Raw genomic sequence first — 17,853 nt, forward strand, 5'->3', positions numbered from 1 at the left:
AACAACACACAGAAATATTTGTAAGTGGGAATCGACCATATAAACTGTATGTATGCTATGCTGTATTAAACATCAGTTCTGATCGAGTGTTCTGATTGGACCAGAGGCATTCCATGAGTGCTGATATGGAAAACAACTTGACTGGGACTTTTCACGATATGCATCACTCCGCCCCAGCAGCTCACCTCTTTACAGCAGACCGTTTGTCCTGATTAATGAAGCTGGTTTCTCTGAATCACCAAACAGACTTGTATTTAACTCCCTACATTATAAATTAAAACACACAAATACATGCACACAAAACTAAGTGGCTGGCCTGTGGTAACCAAGGACACAATCAAATTAGCAAGTGTGCAGGAGAATGTTTGGGTTGCTTGGCAACAGGTCAGTTTCAGTTAAGATGTGGAAATAGTTAATTTAGTGGAGCAAAAATGCTAACCTGTCAAAATCCTTTCGATGCGGTGGGCACTGCCCGCTGCTCATGAACCCATTCGTTGTCTATGTGTTGTGCAGCGTGAGACAGTATGTGCGGAAGTTAAAACATTTTCAACTTGGCCACAGCGCTCCATAACGACACCTCGGCTCAATCAATAGGAGGGAAGATTCGGTAACGACGAATAGTTTTCCACTTTCCTGAGCTTTAGTTTAAAGGCCTACCTGGACATCGGCAAGAGTGCTCTTCAATCGATCTTGTTTGAAAATAATTTTTAATCAGTTTAACGTTTAATGAAAAAGGCAGCAGAAATGTGTGTCTTTGTGAAGCGGTCGTTATAAAGCTGCAGCTCCTCAACGAGACAAAACTCCCAAATCCTGTCATGCCCTGAACCATGAACACAAACCCTATTACCCAAATGAAATTAACTTTTTTTTTACCCTTTCTATCCCCACTAATGTATACTTAGTGGGGAAAGAAACTAAATTTGGCACTATATAAATCTCCTTAGCTTGATTCTTACAGGACTCAAAAAACAAAGATGTGCAAAGTCACAATTTAAAATATTTAAGTTACTGATGTAAAATTGCATGTAAACTCTTGTACGGTTTCTAAATTGCAAAATACATTTACTGGCAAGGAGGTCCATTGCAAGTTAGACTGTGTCCAGGCTTCGACATATTTTAAGGCAAGAGCAAAGTATTTATTAAGAGCTGAAAGTTCGACCATGAGCCTGAAAAATACAGCCTGAATAGTTGATTTTTAACTTAAGTCCTGCCTCTGATTAAGCAAATAGCCAATCTTGGATTTAGAATTTGGGTTGACACATCGGCTGGCCAATCAGATTCTAAGGGGGGCCCATGCCACCCATCTATCTATCTGGACACGCCCCTGCTCTCAGATCTTTTGTGCAATAACTGTGTTAAAATCCACTCAACTAATTTAAATCTAATATTGAATAATGAAATTATCTCTGCCTATTGCAGTCATGCCCTGAAGTGTGCTTTTCCTTCTTTCTTTACAAATTCAGCAGCATGATCTGATGGTCCAATAAATTCAAACAAGACAGGGCAACCAAAACCAACAATCTATGAAAACGTGCAGATACGCATGTGGAGGTTTTTAAGAGGCCAAGTTGATGAATCTTGATCCAGTTCAGCCTCAAAGACCTGCTCAGCATGGCTTCAAACTCTTGATGAGATGAACATAAAAAGTTCAGATTATCCAAAAACGTCACTTTATTCATGAATAGTCACAGACGTAATATAAATATGACAATGACATCAATTTATAAATATCCACATACAGTCACGTTTACTCTTTAGGATACATTTTGATGTAACATATCAGAGTGCAAGGACATTTACATATACTCAATAAAGAAATGTTAACATTCTACGGAAGTTGTATTGCATGAAAATGAGAAAATAACAATCTGCTCAATTTTTTGTGGGCATCCACATATGAAAGTGTCCCAATCTGATTTGAAAAGATCAGATTCCATGTGACTTGGGCTGTTCACACTGTCATAAAAGACGTAATTTGTCATTTAGAGGTAATTATCTCGTTAATCCAGAGAAACAGAGCAGATTTAATTTCCTCACGTGAATGCAAAATGCTTCTGTGTTCTCCTGCATAAATAACAGAGAGAGAGAGAAAACGTGATATTTAACTTCTTGTTGGACACTTTTACAGTCTCTCAAAACAAGATGCACTCCCATGAGGGATGTTATGAAAGAGTGGGGGTACAGCAGCTTTAATAGGTTCTTGTTGTAAGTATAAAGATAACCTGGCCATGCCTCCACATGCAGGTTGTGTATAAATATAAGTAAAAATAAATAAATCATAAGCAAAGCTGACAATTCAACAGGTTCTGTATCCTAAAGGATTGATATTAAAGCTTCAACCACTCATTATACACCTTTGACTTTAAAATACCTGACCCAATGTTGATACAATACTGAGTTACATTAAAGTGCGCTAATAAGCGGACATGTATTATTCACAGCAAACCTCGATATAACACTGGACACAAACACACTGTTCACCACCGTCTACCCTCTCCTTCATCGTCACCTTTGGCACCTTCGTCCAGTCGCCTCTGTTCACTTCCACTTTAAGCACCTCCTGCTACGGCCTGCCTGTTCACTGCAGAGTCACGATTTTTCTTCTCCTTCTTCTCCTCAGCAGCAGCTTTCCCGCGTCTGACACAGATCTCTCATCAGTTGAGCGTTTAGGAAGCGCCTGTACGAGTCTTTCTCCATCAAGGTGTAGATCATCTTCTGAGCTTCGTCGAAACAACACGGGCAGGCGTTCTCCAACTGCTGCTTCGTTAAGTCTCGAGTCGCAGCGTCCAAGTTTACCTTTTGATTAAAAAGAATAAAAGTATGAGTAAGTTAAGATACTGGATTAATACTACTTCTAATTATATATTGGCCAGAATATGTTTTTTGACAAACATTGTTGATGAATGTACAGAATATTCTCGGGAATTCTGGCATTTTCTTTCATCTAAAGGCTAAATGACTTATTTCTGGGTCTGAATGTTAATAATGTGTGGTGGCTGAGAAGTGCAAACAAAACACAATATAAGTGTGAAACACTTTCACAAAGGATAAAACAGATTTACAAGATGTGGAACACTTTCACCTGTCCCGATACAAATTTACAAACGACAAAATCTTTCCAGAAAGGGAATGTACCAAATGCTTGAAGTGACTGAGTGAGCAGTCAGTTAGTCCGTTTTGGCGGAAAGACTGAGCAAAATGTTTTATACAGACCGACTGATGTTTTGTGTTTTGTTTTTTTTCCGTTTTGTGGAACCCACCTGAGACAGCTGAGGCAATTTTACTTTTCATGTGAAAAGTCTCTGAAATTTTGAAGTACACGGAGCAGACTGAAAAGGTTCCCTTATTCCTCCCCATCTCGTCCATTTCTTTCAAAAAATTCCAGAGGCCATCCAGACAAAAAGCAAAATCATGTTTACTGTCTCAGGTGAGTTCCACAAAAAGGACAAAACATCATTCGCTGTTCTGCCACTTGTAAATTTGTCTCTGCGTTCGTATTAGTCTTTTGCATCTTTTACATTTGTTTTCTAAAATGTTAACTTGTTTTGTCCTTGGTTAATGTATTTTGCTTTTGTAATTTGGTTTAATAAGATGTAAAATGTTTTTCTCATCTCTGTAAACTTTTTTCACATTTCCCAGCCACTATAATTGAGAGTCATATGCAGTTACGATTAAGTGTTTTACGAGCCTCAAATGATATGTTATGATAGCCGCTCTCTGAATGAATTTCATTTTATATCTCCAGTGTAATCGCATGTTTCAAATTAAAATCATTACCTCATTGGGAGCGTCTGCCTTGACAAACTGCTGATAGATCTGCTTGGCTCTTGTTGTAAACTTCGATGGATCGGTGTTCTTGTAGTCCTCGCAGGCGACCCAGAAGTCCATGTTCTCCTGACTGAACTCTGACCTCAGGAAGCTGGTGAAGACTGAACGACCCACTGAGACACACAGAAAAAGAAACATGTTTTTGTTTAATTCAAAATGCACTTTACAAACCCATATCTGCAAGTGTGAAGCTAATGGTACAATTATGCTCCTTTTGAATTCTGCAAAAGAAATGAGTCTATGAATGCATTTGATATTTTATTGCTTAATGTGATGTCATTTCTTGGCCCTTACACACACTCCCATCCTGGCATTTAAGATGCAGATGATAAGTGGGTTTTTTTAATAACTGGAGTTTAATGAAAGAGCAGATGTGAGCCTCTATGGAAGTTAAATAGTTTTATCTAAGTGATTAACGTCTGCAGAAGACAGATGCAGGGAGACCAAGATAAACAAGCCAAGATCAGATCCAATGAGAACTGACAGATGGAGACGGGAGAGCAGAAAGAAGACAGAAGATGGAGTTCAGTGCAGGAGGTCATGGAACGGAGCGGGTCAGAACTCAGCTGCTTCCCTCAAGGCCATTGCTCCCCTTCAGTGTCTGTGACTCACACAGCGCAATTCCACAGAGCTCATATATATATATATAAAGCCATACACAAACAAACACACACACACACTCACACACACTCTCTGCACTGGTCAGCACGCCCTGAGGGGCCGATGAATAGTGCCTTGAGACACGTAGCAGAGGACCAGAGCCTGAGAATGCCTCTAAGGGCTTGTGGGTTTGTATATAGAGCAACATTTCCACCAATACTCCAGTGCAGATGAGTTCATCATACATTAGAATTAGGGATGTCAAACGTCTTGAATCCTGATTAATCTTTGAATTGCGTTTTAAATTCCATTATTTTGCGTTTCAAAGCAGTTTCTTTTATTTAGAATTTGTGTACCGTCTTAAGCTAAGGGTACTTTATTCCCTGTTTGGATATAAAAAAAATAATAATTAATGAATGTCCGGGGGTTATGACATTAATTTAACCGTGGAAAAAGGGAACCCATTACAGGGAATGAAAACGGCTAAAGTAAAATGTTTGATGTCACAGAGTGGATGTTGCTTTTGCTCTTCAACTGAGCTCTCTGGGAGTTTATTAATGTGTAACGAGTCATTCAAAGAAGCAGTGGTGTCATTCTTTTTTATCACTGTGACTACAGGGAGACACTTCGATAGCTTACCTACGGTGCACGAAAAGGGACAAAATACCTCTTGATGAGGTCCCTAGAGCACAGACTGGGAACTTCCAGGTGCAGACTAAACATTGGAGTCCAATGGTTGGTCAACAGAATCCTGGTGAGTTTGAGTCCAATATCAGACTCAAACCCACTATTTTTAAATTTCCCATTGCCGTTATTTAATTTGCAAACTTTCCGCACAATCAATTTATCAAGGGACTAGAGCACGAAGATTCAACTTTATTAGCACATCTGTTATATATGTTTCATTTTTTATTTTGTGCTTTGAAGAAAGATGATAGGCATCATTTTCAAGATTGCCAAATCTTTCCCGGCAGCCACTTAGCCAGGAATGTGAAGGTCAGGGCATGGCCTGAAAATATTCCCATGATTGGAGCACATGTCACATGAGGATAATAATATTAAGTTTTGAGTATCTCAATTTTCAGAAATCATGAGAGAGACTCCGCTGGGGAACCGATGAGTCAAACATCTGCATTCTGACAAAGTCCTTTGGGTTTCATATGGCTCTTGGACACCAGATTGTTGGCCTAGTTCTACTCTAATTGGTTTATCAGTTTCTAATTGGAAACAGAGACTTACGTTCACTGCTCATTACGTTGCTGAACGATTCCTTCCATTTCTCCCCTTCAGCTGCAGAAGGAACCCTGAAACATAGATTTAAAAAAAATAGCATTTTAAGAGGCTGATTAAATGTGTATTCTGGATGTTTTTAGAGTTTTGCTCCAATTGTAAATTTGGCATGAAACCTTCAATTGAGCATACTCTCTTAATGAGCTTGAATAAGGTCACTCAATAAGACTTCTCTAATGCCTGTTCCCTCAAAAATAGGTCAGTCGTCAGAAGGTTTTCCTTTTGTTCTAAATCTGCACAGCTAATGCAGACTCCAGCTGCATCAATACACTGATCAATAACGGCTGCAAATCGGATCACATGCACACAATGTCCGTCATCTGACATTGACACAGAAAAAAGGGCTGCAGCACAATGATGCTGTCATTAAAGGACACAATCCCCAAACAACTGATATTAAATCCTGCAACAAAACATCCGGTGATTCAAAACACATCAGTAGTTTAGATCTACAGTTTGATGCCGTTTCCCCTCCTGACCTGCGTCGACTTTTATGTTTTATGTCAACAGAGTCTTAAGGTTCAAGCTCAGAGTCACCGGGGTTGATTTAAACGCTTAGTAAATACAACACAAGCAAGTCTTTAAGTCTGATTGGACCCAGGTGCTGACAGGAAGTGCTCAGAGGCAAAGCACAGTTTTTTATATACGTGTATATATAGTCATCATCATGAAAAACATCGACAGCTTCTGACGAGAATTCTAATCAGCAACAACACCATCGTAAATATCATCATCGTAGTCATCATCATCATCATCATTGTCAGTCCCATCACTAACATTAAGTGCGTAGGTGTTCATGAAAGAGCTGGGTCTTTAGCTTTTCCTAACGGTGGAAAAGGACTCAGATCGAATGGCGGTGGGTTATTCATTCCCACTACATGAGGTCATTAATACGATGCAAAAAATAAATTGGATCCAATTGGAACCAAGGCAACTGAAATGCATGAAGTTCAAACGATTCACTGAGAGACATGTTACATGATAGATAAAAAGCTGTTCTTTTTAGCCTTCAGGGGAACTTAAGATTAATTCCACGGGCTCATCAGGGTTGAAATCAAATCTGATTTGAACTTATACTGGAACTGAACTAATACAAATTATATTTTTTTTATCATTTAATCAAAATGAAAGGATCACATTGCACAATGAAAAACACTTTTATGGCTATAACAGTAAAATGTTGTGAAGTGAGATTATTTTCTGAATGAGTTGTGACAGCTGGAGATCTCCTGTCATACGTTAAACAAATACGACCATGCACTATGTTACTTAAGTCACCGCAAATTGGATAGCCATTGACTGTAATTCTGTCCTTGACATATTTAATAAGTGAATGGTACAGTTATGTTTATTTCATTCAACTTTTTGCAGAGGAAAAAAAAGGAATTCTTGGATCCACCTCGATCAAGGTGAATAAAACACATTCACTTCAATTGAAACTACCATCAAACTCAAATGTTTTAGCCTTTCACAGGACTTATTCAAGACAGCAATTGAATGATTGAGCACCGCATAATAAGTGTGTTTCTAATTTTATAAAGAAGTTAATTTAACATCATACTGGATGTTGACAAAACCTTGTTCATCTTGTTTTCTTATCTAGTGCTTCATATTAAATCTATGATTTTAATTCAAATAACAACAGCCTCTCCAAAGTGACATGCACACAGATGGCTTTGCTTCAACGATAATTCTCCTACATGTGGGATGTGAAAAATGATCAGTCAGATACCTTACAACAACATCCACATATTCAACTTTCTCTGACCTCTTTGCGGCAGCAGCATTGGCAATCTTCCCCTTTGCCTGTTTCTGATCCAGCAAGAAGCTGATTTTGTGCTTGATGTCTTTGGCACTGTGGGGGGGGGGGGGGGGAGAAGATGAGAGGACAGTGAGTGAGAATGCATCAGAGAACATTGCAGTTTGTTTGGAGTAAAAATATTGGCACAAAGACACGCTCTCGTAAGACGATCTGCTTCATGTAAACAACCCAATTTTGTTTACTACATATCACCGTCTGAAGCTTTATTACTGGTTTGAACTAGCAAGTGTTTGAAATGTGAGACTGACAAGCCTAACCTTCTTTAATCTCTAACATATATAAAAGTTTACTGAAGCAGGAATATAATACCCCTTTTAGCTACATCTCTTACCTTTTCAAGCATGTTGCAGGAAGTGTGGCAAGTCCTTTACACATGGTTCAACGTTAAAGATCCAAAGTCAGCTCTGGAGCTGTAAAAGGTGCGATTTCAAGCTGCAGAGTTTTTATAGCAGTTCCTGCTGTATTAAACAGCAGGCTGCGAATGTCTCCACCCACCAGCAGCGGTTACAATGACACTAAACGGACCAATCACACCAGAGAGGCAGAGAGGGAAATGAACAGAAAGGGAGGGAGAGAAGTCGGGGATAATTTGCGAGCAGATGGGATCAATGTTACCAAAACAAAAGGTGTTTTTCTCTGGAGGGGATCGCGATTTAAGGAGCTACGAAGTCATCCCTCTACAGAAAAGACAAAGTTCCATGGTATACATTTAGATTAAAAAGAAATCAGCAAAATCCATTTTTTGATAGTAAAAGTATCCTTAAACCATACAAATATGCATTAATAAAAGCCAGTATAGCCTGAAATAGCCACTTCTAGAAACTTCTATTTGCAGGTTTCCTTCTTCCACTGTCCATGCTGGTTAGTGTGTATTTACTTGGGGCTGGACAACTGTGTTTGTATCTTTCATTTTGCTATGAACTGGTAAGCCAACTCCCATTTTTCACACAAAAGAGCCAGCACATAGAGCTGGCTCATCACTAGTTGAAGGACTGTGAAGATTGACATTGACAAAGAACTGCTGTACGTGTTGCTTGGATCTTCTCCTTTATCATGGCTTTAAAGGACAAACTGATATAACATCTGCGGCCTCAGCCCCAGGTAATAAATACTTGAGGTTAAGCTATGCAGGCAAGCAGATTCAACTTCAAAGTTTGGCAGCCCTTTGACAGATGCATGCATGAAATAAAACATCTCCTCCTCCTTCCCTTCTCTCTTTCTCCCTCCTGGTACCTTCTCAACACATGACATCATATCTTAATCTGCAGCCCTGAACATATTTTCTTTATCTGAAACCTAAAAGCAGCTTGGATTCTTTCCCTGATAGTCTAAGAGCACTTGAAGCGAAAACATACCTTTGTGATTTGTAACCAGCATGTGTAGGCCTTTAAAAGTCAAAGGGCTGCCAGAGGTTCCCTTTGTTAAGAAAAGATTGAACGCAAACAGTTTGGTACAAATCGACTGCAATCACAGCTGAGGTCATGATGGTTGTTTGTGAATTTGACGGATGCTCCGTCTACGGATAAATGTGCTGGCTCCCCATCATCTTCTGACAAGCACTTTTACTTGTTCAGAAATGCACTTTCGTACAAAAACAACTTATGTGAAATAACACAAAGAGCACCCCGTCTTTTACAGAAGGCTTTCAAAGCAAAATGTTGTGCATTAGCGGAAAAAATAAATAAATAAATATTCCAAGAAAGCGTGGTGTCTTGTGGATGACATTCAATCTTTTTCTTTTTTTTTAATTAGAAGACTAAATGTCTGTGCTGCAAATGTTCAAAGCTGAATTGTACAACTTCTGAAACTTAAATAGTTCAAATGTTAACATGTTGTTCTTCACCACGTCTTCTCTCCTAACTTGTCAAACTCAGCAGCTTGGGTTTGTGGCAACGAGCTTCAGAATATGACACTCTGGGCACGACTCAATATTTTCTTTGGCAACTACCGGGTTATGCCTTTATTTCACAGGTTAGGCCAGTGGATAGAGTACGAAGTCCCCGAAGAGAGTGGGGAATGACATGCAGGGTAGGGGCCTTCGGCTGTCTGCTTGGAGAACCAGCATGCTAACTGCTACAGTCCAGTTTCACTTCCAAGTCAGTGATACTAAACAGGCAACATGTAGGTGGATTTTTAAATGCCAACAAATGTTTCACGTCCAACAATAGATATTGAGTGTCTAAGCACGACAGGGAGTGATGCTCCATTGAATATCACTGCTGTGACTCGCTTATAGGCACAAAACAACAGGCTGAGCAGATGATAATCCTGGCAACCCAAACATGGTTACCACTGACCAGCTATCCTTAAACACTATTTGCACGGGATTATTACCTTGTGACCTTTGGTAATTTGGGAAATACCCATCAACATCATTGATTGGTGTAGATCTTTGCACATTTACTCAGCTTTACTGAGATTCCTGACTGAAAACTTTAAAAGGGGCTGCATGACATCCAGCTTTTAGTGCACATCCCAATTGGCAGGTAACAATGCCCTATGTGTTAGCACAGTAAGGGCATTTGATTTATCTATGGGTTCAATTATGATTTAGCGTCTTTTGAACTTGTGTTATCCATGTCTTCTGTCAATAGTTTGACAGGAGAAGGGAGACGTAAGGCATGCAAGTGTGTTACTAGGCAACAATGTTCATGTTCATCCAATGGGCATGGTAAGACCGGAGCGCAGCTACCGTTCTTTCCTTTGTTCTTTGCTATAGGCTTTGGGTGTAAATTAGAGTCTGGAAGTTTGTTACAGCTAATGCCGATGTAAGAGATAAGATTTATTTTACACCCAGCTGGTGCGCTCGCTCCTGGCTGGTATTATATAGACCTTTTGTTTGACCCATTCATCATCTTGTACCACCTTTTTTTAAGTTAATTTTCTGTATTTTACTCACTCAACGTTTCTTACTGTAACAAAAAATAACATGAAGCTTTCTAACTTCATGTTATTTTACATCATCTGAAGGTTATGCATCATTTTTTGCTTGTCACAGACCAAGCTGTTTTATAAGAAAAGAAAAGAAACCTTAACAAATCGTGAATCCTTAAATGCCACTAGACTTAAAACATCATTGAAAAAGGACTCCTTTCATGGATATGTAATGATTTTCAGTTAATTTACAGCAAAACAAAGGCATACCATCATATCACAACAATGTATGCACATTTCTTCCTTTTGTTTTTTCTCAAAGATTGACTTAGTATATATAGAATTTCTATAGTTTCTAATAGCTGATGAGTATTTGCCGCAGCAGACTAAAACTGCAGCCATACTTGTATTGCGCTCTTACAATCTAGCTAGGTCTATTCTGTTTCTGTCATCAAGGGGTTCATTATGACTGTTGTATCACAACCTCCTGCAGCTCACCAGCGTCCATTCGAGCAGCAGGATATGGTTACTGTACAGCACCAGAGGCTGAGCTTATGCTGCAGCATTGTGATGATGGCTCTGTAATGTTCCTGGTTCATACACATCCCAACTGAGAAGCCAGCGCCGTCTCTCAGCAGGCCTTTTCATCCAGAGCCGTATCTAATCATGAGCCGCAGCAGCTGTATACACACAGATATAAAGGAGTTGGGTAGGACCTGTTGATAGACAGAACTAACTTGGCAGACGCTAAATTAAAGAGATAAAAGACAGATAGCAGGGAGGGAAGAATAGAAGTTTGTATTAAAAATGGTCACAGCAACTGTGACATTAGAAATTACCATTTTTATTATTTTGGACCCATGTAGAGTCCATTTCTAGCTTTCAGTCATGTGACTGGCGCAGAGTGCTGACAAATCTAAAAAAAGGCTTAGCAAAGTGTAAATTTCCTTCTCTTCAAAATGACCAATGATTATATCACCTGACTACTAACAAACAAACAATATTAACATAAACTACAATTTTTGGGGACTCGCAACTCTTATACAGCACTATGGACACTATTTCAATCAATAAAAACAGCAAAGTTATGTCTATAACTTAATTTTGGTGGTTTGATGATGAAGCTAAGGCGGGCCTTAAGCCTCCTGGAAAAAAGCTATACCACACCCACCTGTCAGTCAACTCAACCCCGCCCCTTATTGTGCATAAATTTGAGCCTAAATATTATCAAAACGAATGACTTATAAAGAAATTCATCCCCATACAGTGTGTACAGATAAATGAATGAGCTATACAGACCCAAATCATCTTTTAAACCAGGCTACAAACATGTTTAATTCTGCTGTAAAGATGGGCAGTTTACTATGGGTGTGTATGGGACTTCCTGGGCTATTGCAGCCAGCTTCTAGTGGACACTCGAGGTAATGCATTTTATTTGCACTTCCCCATTGGCTAAGATTATAGCTGTCTGCTGATAATGAGAATGAACCCTGTGTTTGGTGTGCTTATACTTCATATAGATTAAGAGAGAAAATCCCTCTTTTATATTTTTCTGCTGGAGGATTTCAGCATATTGTGTTTCTACTGCAAAAAAAAAAACACAGCTGGGCAAAACAAGACTGAGACTAGCAATTTTGCAAGTGACATGCAAAGAGTTCAAAGGCAATCATTAGTGTGTGTGTATTTAATGACATTTACTTTAACACTGATGGCTCCAAAGGTTAAAAGGAGCCAAGGCAGCATTAAGGGCGGTGGATACGGACCCTCATAAACCACAGCAGATGACAGTGAATGGCTTTGTTAAGTGGTGTTGTCACTATAATTTATGCCTTTAACGCCTCTCCTCATCCCCGCTGATCTCACATCTCCTCAGAGGAGGGACGACATTGCCTTTCCTTGGACTTCTCGGACGGTTAGAGAAGAATAATTACATCTCTCGTACAATCGAGGGCTGCATCTGTCCTGAGTGTGCTGGTTATACCTGTCAGGCATGATTGTGCAATTTAAGGAGCATCAGGCTTGGCTTGTTTACTGTGCTTCATTTACAATGAACCTTTGATTAAAAAAACAACAACAACAGATAAACAATGTATGGAGAGTTCACAGTCTTATTCTGACCTGCAGTTGATAATAGGTTGGTGAGTTCCAACCACTTCTCAATTATGACTCATCAGGTTACACCTTATAAAACCCCCCGGGCTATGCCATGACAACATGGTCATTTACCCTCCCCAATTTAAACCTAGTGTAAGTATGTTATGTCAGTTATGATGTCATTTGAAGACATGCTGCAGCTTCAACTCTGAAGCCTCTGGACGCTGTCTATCACTCTCACCTCAGGTTTATAACTGGTGATAGATTCAGCACTCTTCATTGTGTCCTGTAAAAAGGTCTGTTTGCCTTCTCTTGAACAGAGAGGCACAACAAGCATTGGTTTTTCCACATTTTCCAGGCCCTTATTGGAAAACCTCCAGCTTACGTGACAGGCCTTGGTGGGATTTCGGGCCATTACATGACCCCTTCTACTGATTGGGTTGTTCTTAAAGTCCGTCAAGCTTTCACTGAACTCGGTAAATCTGCTTCTCAAATTCATGGCACGCCCTCCAGGAAACTCTCAATTCCCTCTCTTGCATAGTCTGAGATTTTGATTTAAAGCCACTTTGTTTTGAATTGTAAGTGTTTTAATTGGACTCATTTATTTTTGTAACTGATTATAAGTGTGTTGTTGTTGTTGTTTTTGCTTGTTTTGAATGTGCTTGTAACCCAGACAGCATTGGAAATGAGGGAAACCTCAATGTCCTTTTGAGAAAAAATAAAGGTTAGAAATAGGACTTGAAACACTCCAACTGCACATGTACCCTGATTTACTCGGTAATTAGAGAAACCCCAGAAACAGCCTGCCGTCTTGTCAAAATGAAGCAAATGCGCAAGAAACTGCAATAATAACCATATTTACAATCTGTTCAAGGATTGATTTGGTCGAGAGTCCAGACAGTTTCTCTATCGTTGAAGACTTTACAGAGAAGCTGACCCTGAAAAACTCCAAATGCACTTTTTCTTTAGATTATAGCACTTCTTGCCCCCCCCCCCCCCCCCCCCCCCCCCATTGTTCCCCTTATCTGTACTCTCCCTGTCTAATCATCTCACCGCTTTACTGGAAGCAGAAAAGGTAGACAAAGATCCAAATTCACAGTCACACCACACTCTCCATATAAGGACACTCACAGGATCAGATCTGTCGTTTTGTATGAAAGTCACATCCGGTAACTCTGAGGAGGTTGTCAGAAAAAGTACTTCCGAGAATAAGGGGTTACACAAGGACTGCCGTGAAGACAGCTTTCATTATGCACCCTCAGCCGTGACAATTAGCATATAGAACCCAAACAAGGACGTTCACTGTTCCAGCTTCAGCGTAATGACCCGCAGCACTGAACTCAAGGACTCAAAGGAAGAGAGAAGCCTGCTGCTGTGATTGTTTATAGACCTGGCCAGTAAGTCAGCCATGGCGGCCCATAATGAGCTGTGATGAGGCTACGTGTGGAACAGCATGCAGGTTAAGATACCTATCAGAGCCGCTGTTGTCGGGTGGTTGCATTCAGAGCTTTGATCTAATGTGGAGACAACGATGACAGATGAGTGTAGGTTTTAATATGTTTCTGTGTGTGTGTGTGTGTGTGTGTGTGTGTGTGCGTGTGCGTGTAATTTGCTGTGTGACTGCCTACATTTTGGGCGCACTGACAATAGGCCATCCATACCATGCCTAAATGCGCTTCACCCCTAAAGTCCAGTTCATTTGACTAGTGTGAGTTCTCTGTTCCATGCTCAAGCACGGTACACCTCCATGGCCCTGACACTATGGGAAGAGGTGTTCTTGGGCACGGTACAGTTCATGAACAAGCACAAGTGCAGGTCAACAATGTGGACAGCCGTCATTATGGAGAAATCCTGGAGTGTCAGTGAAGTAGATGTGATGTTCTCTGTGTCTCAGAAACTAAGCAAAATTCATAGTCACGTCAAGCCATCCATTTGTTGTCCTACCACGTTATAAGAGGTAATCGCGCTCAGGTCCAGTTAGTCTTGGATCAGTGTGAGTGATTAAGCATGGTACAGAGCCACTTTGCCTAAGGGCGTGTGTGTATGGAGATGTGTTGTTCTGCAGAGTGTTTTGTCTCCTTCTGTGGAAGTCATGGACACCTGACATACTGGAACCAACCTGACCATGTGACCACTGACTTAACGCTGATCAAATATATGGACCCAAGGCCACATTAAGCCTTTGTTGGCTTGATGCTTGAATTTAAATGTCATTGCAAATTCCAGTAAGGCCTCTGTATGTAGGTGTGCTACAACCATAGACTGTATATAAATCTGCTTTCGCTGTGCAAAATTAAAGCTAGAATTCCCCCGAGGTGGATGCAGACATAATGCGCTGGTGAAAATATTTGGAGCCAAGACGTGCACAGAGGGGATTTGGTTTTGGAGCAGAAACTTACAGTTATGTAAAAGTCCAATGACACTTGTGTGAGTGTTGGTTATGTTTCCTCTCCCCATTCCTCCTCTAATTTTTTACTATCCTGAGGGGAAATGTAAGTTCATAAAGTACTCTGTTACCGAGAGACATGCGGCCCAAATCACAGACATGCACAAACAGGACCTGTGGACATGCATTAATGGAGAGATGTCAGAGTGGGGCTGCTACACAGGGATCGCGCCAGAGCTGTTGGAAGTTTGGGGCCTTGCTTAAGGGCACCTCGGCAGTACACAGGAAGTGTCTCCACTCTTCTAACCAGATAAAAATCGTTGCAGGTGCCACGTTTGTTAACAGAGCTGTCAATCATGACTTTACATCCTTTCTTTTTTCCAACTTAATTCAACTAAACTTCTCAGAAAATTGAAGTATTTGATATTAACCAGAATGATACGAATAACTGATTACAGAGAAAAGTGTATTACACGTCTTTTTTCATTTTTAAGATTGTCCCAGACTGGGCTTATGACTGCAGCCAGTAAACAGAGGGAGCAGTAAATATTTGTGGCTTGAATTCTCAGGAGCTGTTGCGCTGGTCATTCGTTGTACAATCTGTGTTAACAACCTTTTAAAATGTATCGCGGGGAGGGGGTGATGACTAATAGAACAAGGCAGCCAAAACTGTTAAAATATCATAATTACACATTTTAATTTGCAATAAAAAAGTGTCCAAAGAAATTCAGCAAAGGGAACTGAAACTGAAGAATGGACTGAAGGGCTCTCCAAGTGCATAATAACGAACATTAGAAAATAATTTAATTGATCCCATTCTTGTCAAATCTTCAAAATCTTGCAAGCATCCCAACTTACTCAAAAAAAAAAAATTGATCACATACTTTCATGCAGAAATAATCAATCACTCAACTCTCCCGCAGAAACAGGCGGATAAGACAAAAAGAGATCAGGGGGTGAAAAATTCAGACTCTGTTTTTAGCTGGGTTTTTATTTTTTTAAATCAAAAACTGAATGAAATGATGGCCTTCAAAACGACCTCTGCTTTTGACATTTATTTCTAACTGATTGTTAGAACTTGGAATATGTTTTCTGCTCCAAACAAACAGAGAGCACTTCAGCACAGAATGACTTTCCGTGGGTGTGACGGCTCTAACATTTGCCGTCCCAGAATAGCAGAATCTCCGCCACTCTCCTCTTCAGTAATTGAAATGTCAAAATTACCACAACAGAGAGACGATTTAAAACCAGCAAAGTGCTCTCAGAACAAATCTGGATGCCATTTTAGTTTGAAATGACTCGTACATAAATGTGTGTCGGCGCCATAATGCTGTAGTCATGTTTAAATGACTGCGGTATTATTCTACATTTATTATGTTGCATGAATCAAGCTCTGCTGGTGATGAGTGTAACACAGCTTCATCTTTACCTTACAGTTCAAATTTCAAACAAAGGTTTCATAAAGCAGTCGTTGCTGTTTAATGTAGTAGAAGTCGACATAAACACATGCACTGTCTTTGTATAAATATCATTTCATGTGTGGTTATATCATATAAACACTGGATATGACAGGCAGACACAGATTGACCACAGGCCCCGCTGGAGATGAACTTTCAGTAAGCCTGTGTAGCTCTGCAGACGGCCTCTAAGTGTTCCCAGGTGCCAAAATGTGACCAACAATCTGACATGTTGCAGCCACAGGCTACAGCTGTTGTACTAAACGATTGTCTGTGTAATCATAAACAACTGGGACTCATGACAGGACGAAATAAAAGAACCTCTGCTAATGCTTCTAATGTTGGCATGTGTATTATTATTATGCCTCCAGCTTGTTTTCAGTATCAGAAGAGGGCATGTCAGACCCTGTGTTTCTGTATCTGTATGTTTATGTTGTTCACAGAGTGATCTAAATCAGGTTGTTATCCAGCCCCAAATCCGTATTTATAGCATTACGGTGTTTTAGGATTTACCAAGTCTTATATGCAAGTCCTGCAAAAAAAAATTCTCTGAGGTAAAAAAAAATGAATAACATGATAACTGACAGGAGATTGAGTTTATTTGATAATGCACAAATAAAAACCTAAATGGTAGAAATAAACTGTGCACCTTGTGTTCTGCTGGATTGAACTCCGTGCTTCGTCCATGATGTCCAGAAGAAATCCTGCAAACAAAAGCCGAAGGCTGAAACTCTCCCTGGTGTACTGACCCTTTGAACGGGGGTGACCATTCTCTACTCTGGTTCTATCATGGGTTTGGCCTTGTGTTGTTTTGTATTTTGTTTATTTCAGTGTTTAGATTTCCTTTCCTGTTTTAATTTGTCTCATTCCCCCCTGGTGTTGCTTGTTTCCCTTTGTGTTTATTTTTACAGTATTATTTCCAGATTCAGTTTTGAGTGTTTTCTGTTTTATTTTGTAGTTCTCTCCCCCGTGTCCTCAACCTCAACATGTCCTTTACCCTCAACCTTACAATGTCTATGCGATGTCTATGTGTTGTGATTACTGAGCACAGGGGGAATTATCTTTACAACACGTTGCATACCTTATGATCGTCTTTGTTTTTTGTCCAGTAATAGTTCACGCTCTCTGAACATGAGTGACTGAGACAAAAGCAAACTGTTCCCACGTGCAGCATATCATAAAGAAACAAATGCAATTCAAGGAAGGAGCAACTGTTTTTCTGTTTAAAGTGAACAAGTAAGTCTTCCGTCCCTCATTAAATTAGTCAGGCCTTCCCCGCCCGCAGTCGGCGACAACATGTACTGTTCCCCTGTTCCTTCAAGGTTCATTAAAGTCACACGGGCAGGGTGGCGGTTAAGTCCTTTTAAGGTAATTCAATACAGAATCACATGGCAGACACCTGCACGTGCTGTGCTCTTTAAAAAAGGAACTCAAACTAACCCAAAGCATCAGCCAATCATATCATCACAATTACCACAAAGAAAGTCCACCACAACGAGTCA

General features: G+C 40.1%; 1 protein-coding gene across 2 annotated transcripts; it reads right to left on the bottom strand.

Moving 5' to 3' along the window:
* Nucleotides 1–1,653: 1,653 nt before the first annotated feature.
* Nucleotides 1,654–8,028, bottom strand: rgs4 (regulator of G protein signaling 4). Of its 2 annotated transcripts, none has more exons than XM_061034334.1 (5): nt 7,872–8,028; nt 7,487–7,573; nt 5,668–5,732; nt 3,778–3,941; nt 1,654–2,796 (listed from the first exon to the last, which is right to left on the bottom strand). In XM_061034334.1, the coding sequence occupies exons 1-5, from the start codon at nt 7,913–7,915 to the stop codon at nt 2,617–2,619; spliced, it is 540 nt and encodes a 179-aa protein (XP_060890317.1). In that variant the 5' UTR covers nt 7,916–8,028; the 3' UTR covers nt 1,654–2,616. The 2 variants fall into 2 exon arrangements, with proteins under 2 accessions (XP_060890317.1, XP_060890316.1); XM_061034333.1 differs by having other exon boundaries at nt 7,451–7,573.
* Between the last annotated feature and the right edge of the window lie 9,825 nt (nt 8,029–17,853).

This window comes from Labrus mixtus, chromosome 3 (assembly GCF_963584025.1).
Source record: "Labrus mixtus chromosome 3, fLabMix1.1, whole genome shotgun sequence".
NCBI lineage: Eukaryota > Metazoa > Chordata > Actinopteri > Labriformes > Labridae > Labrus > Labrus mixtus.

What these genes read in the sequence shown, in the direction of transcription:
- rgs4 (XM_061034333.1), bottom strand. Translation starts at nt 7,915, where the DNA reads ATGTGTAAAGGACTTGCCACACTTCCTGCAACATGCTTGAAAAG. An exon ending in CCTGCAACATGCTTGAAAAG is followed by an intron (nt 7,574 to 7,871) that starts GTAAGAGATGTA and finishes CCCCCCCCACAG; the next exon opens with TGCCAAAGACATCAAGCACA. An exon ending in AGGCAGACGCTCCCAATGAG is followed by an intron (nt 2,797 to 3,777) that starts GTAATGATTTTA and finishes TTTAATCAAAAG; the next exon opens with GTAAACTTGGACGCTGCGAC.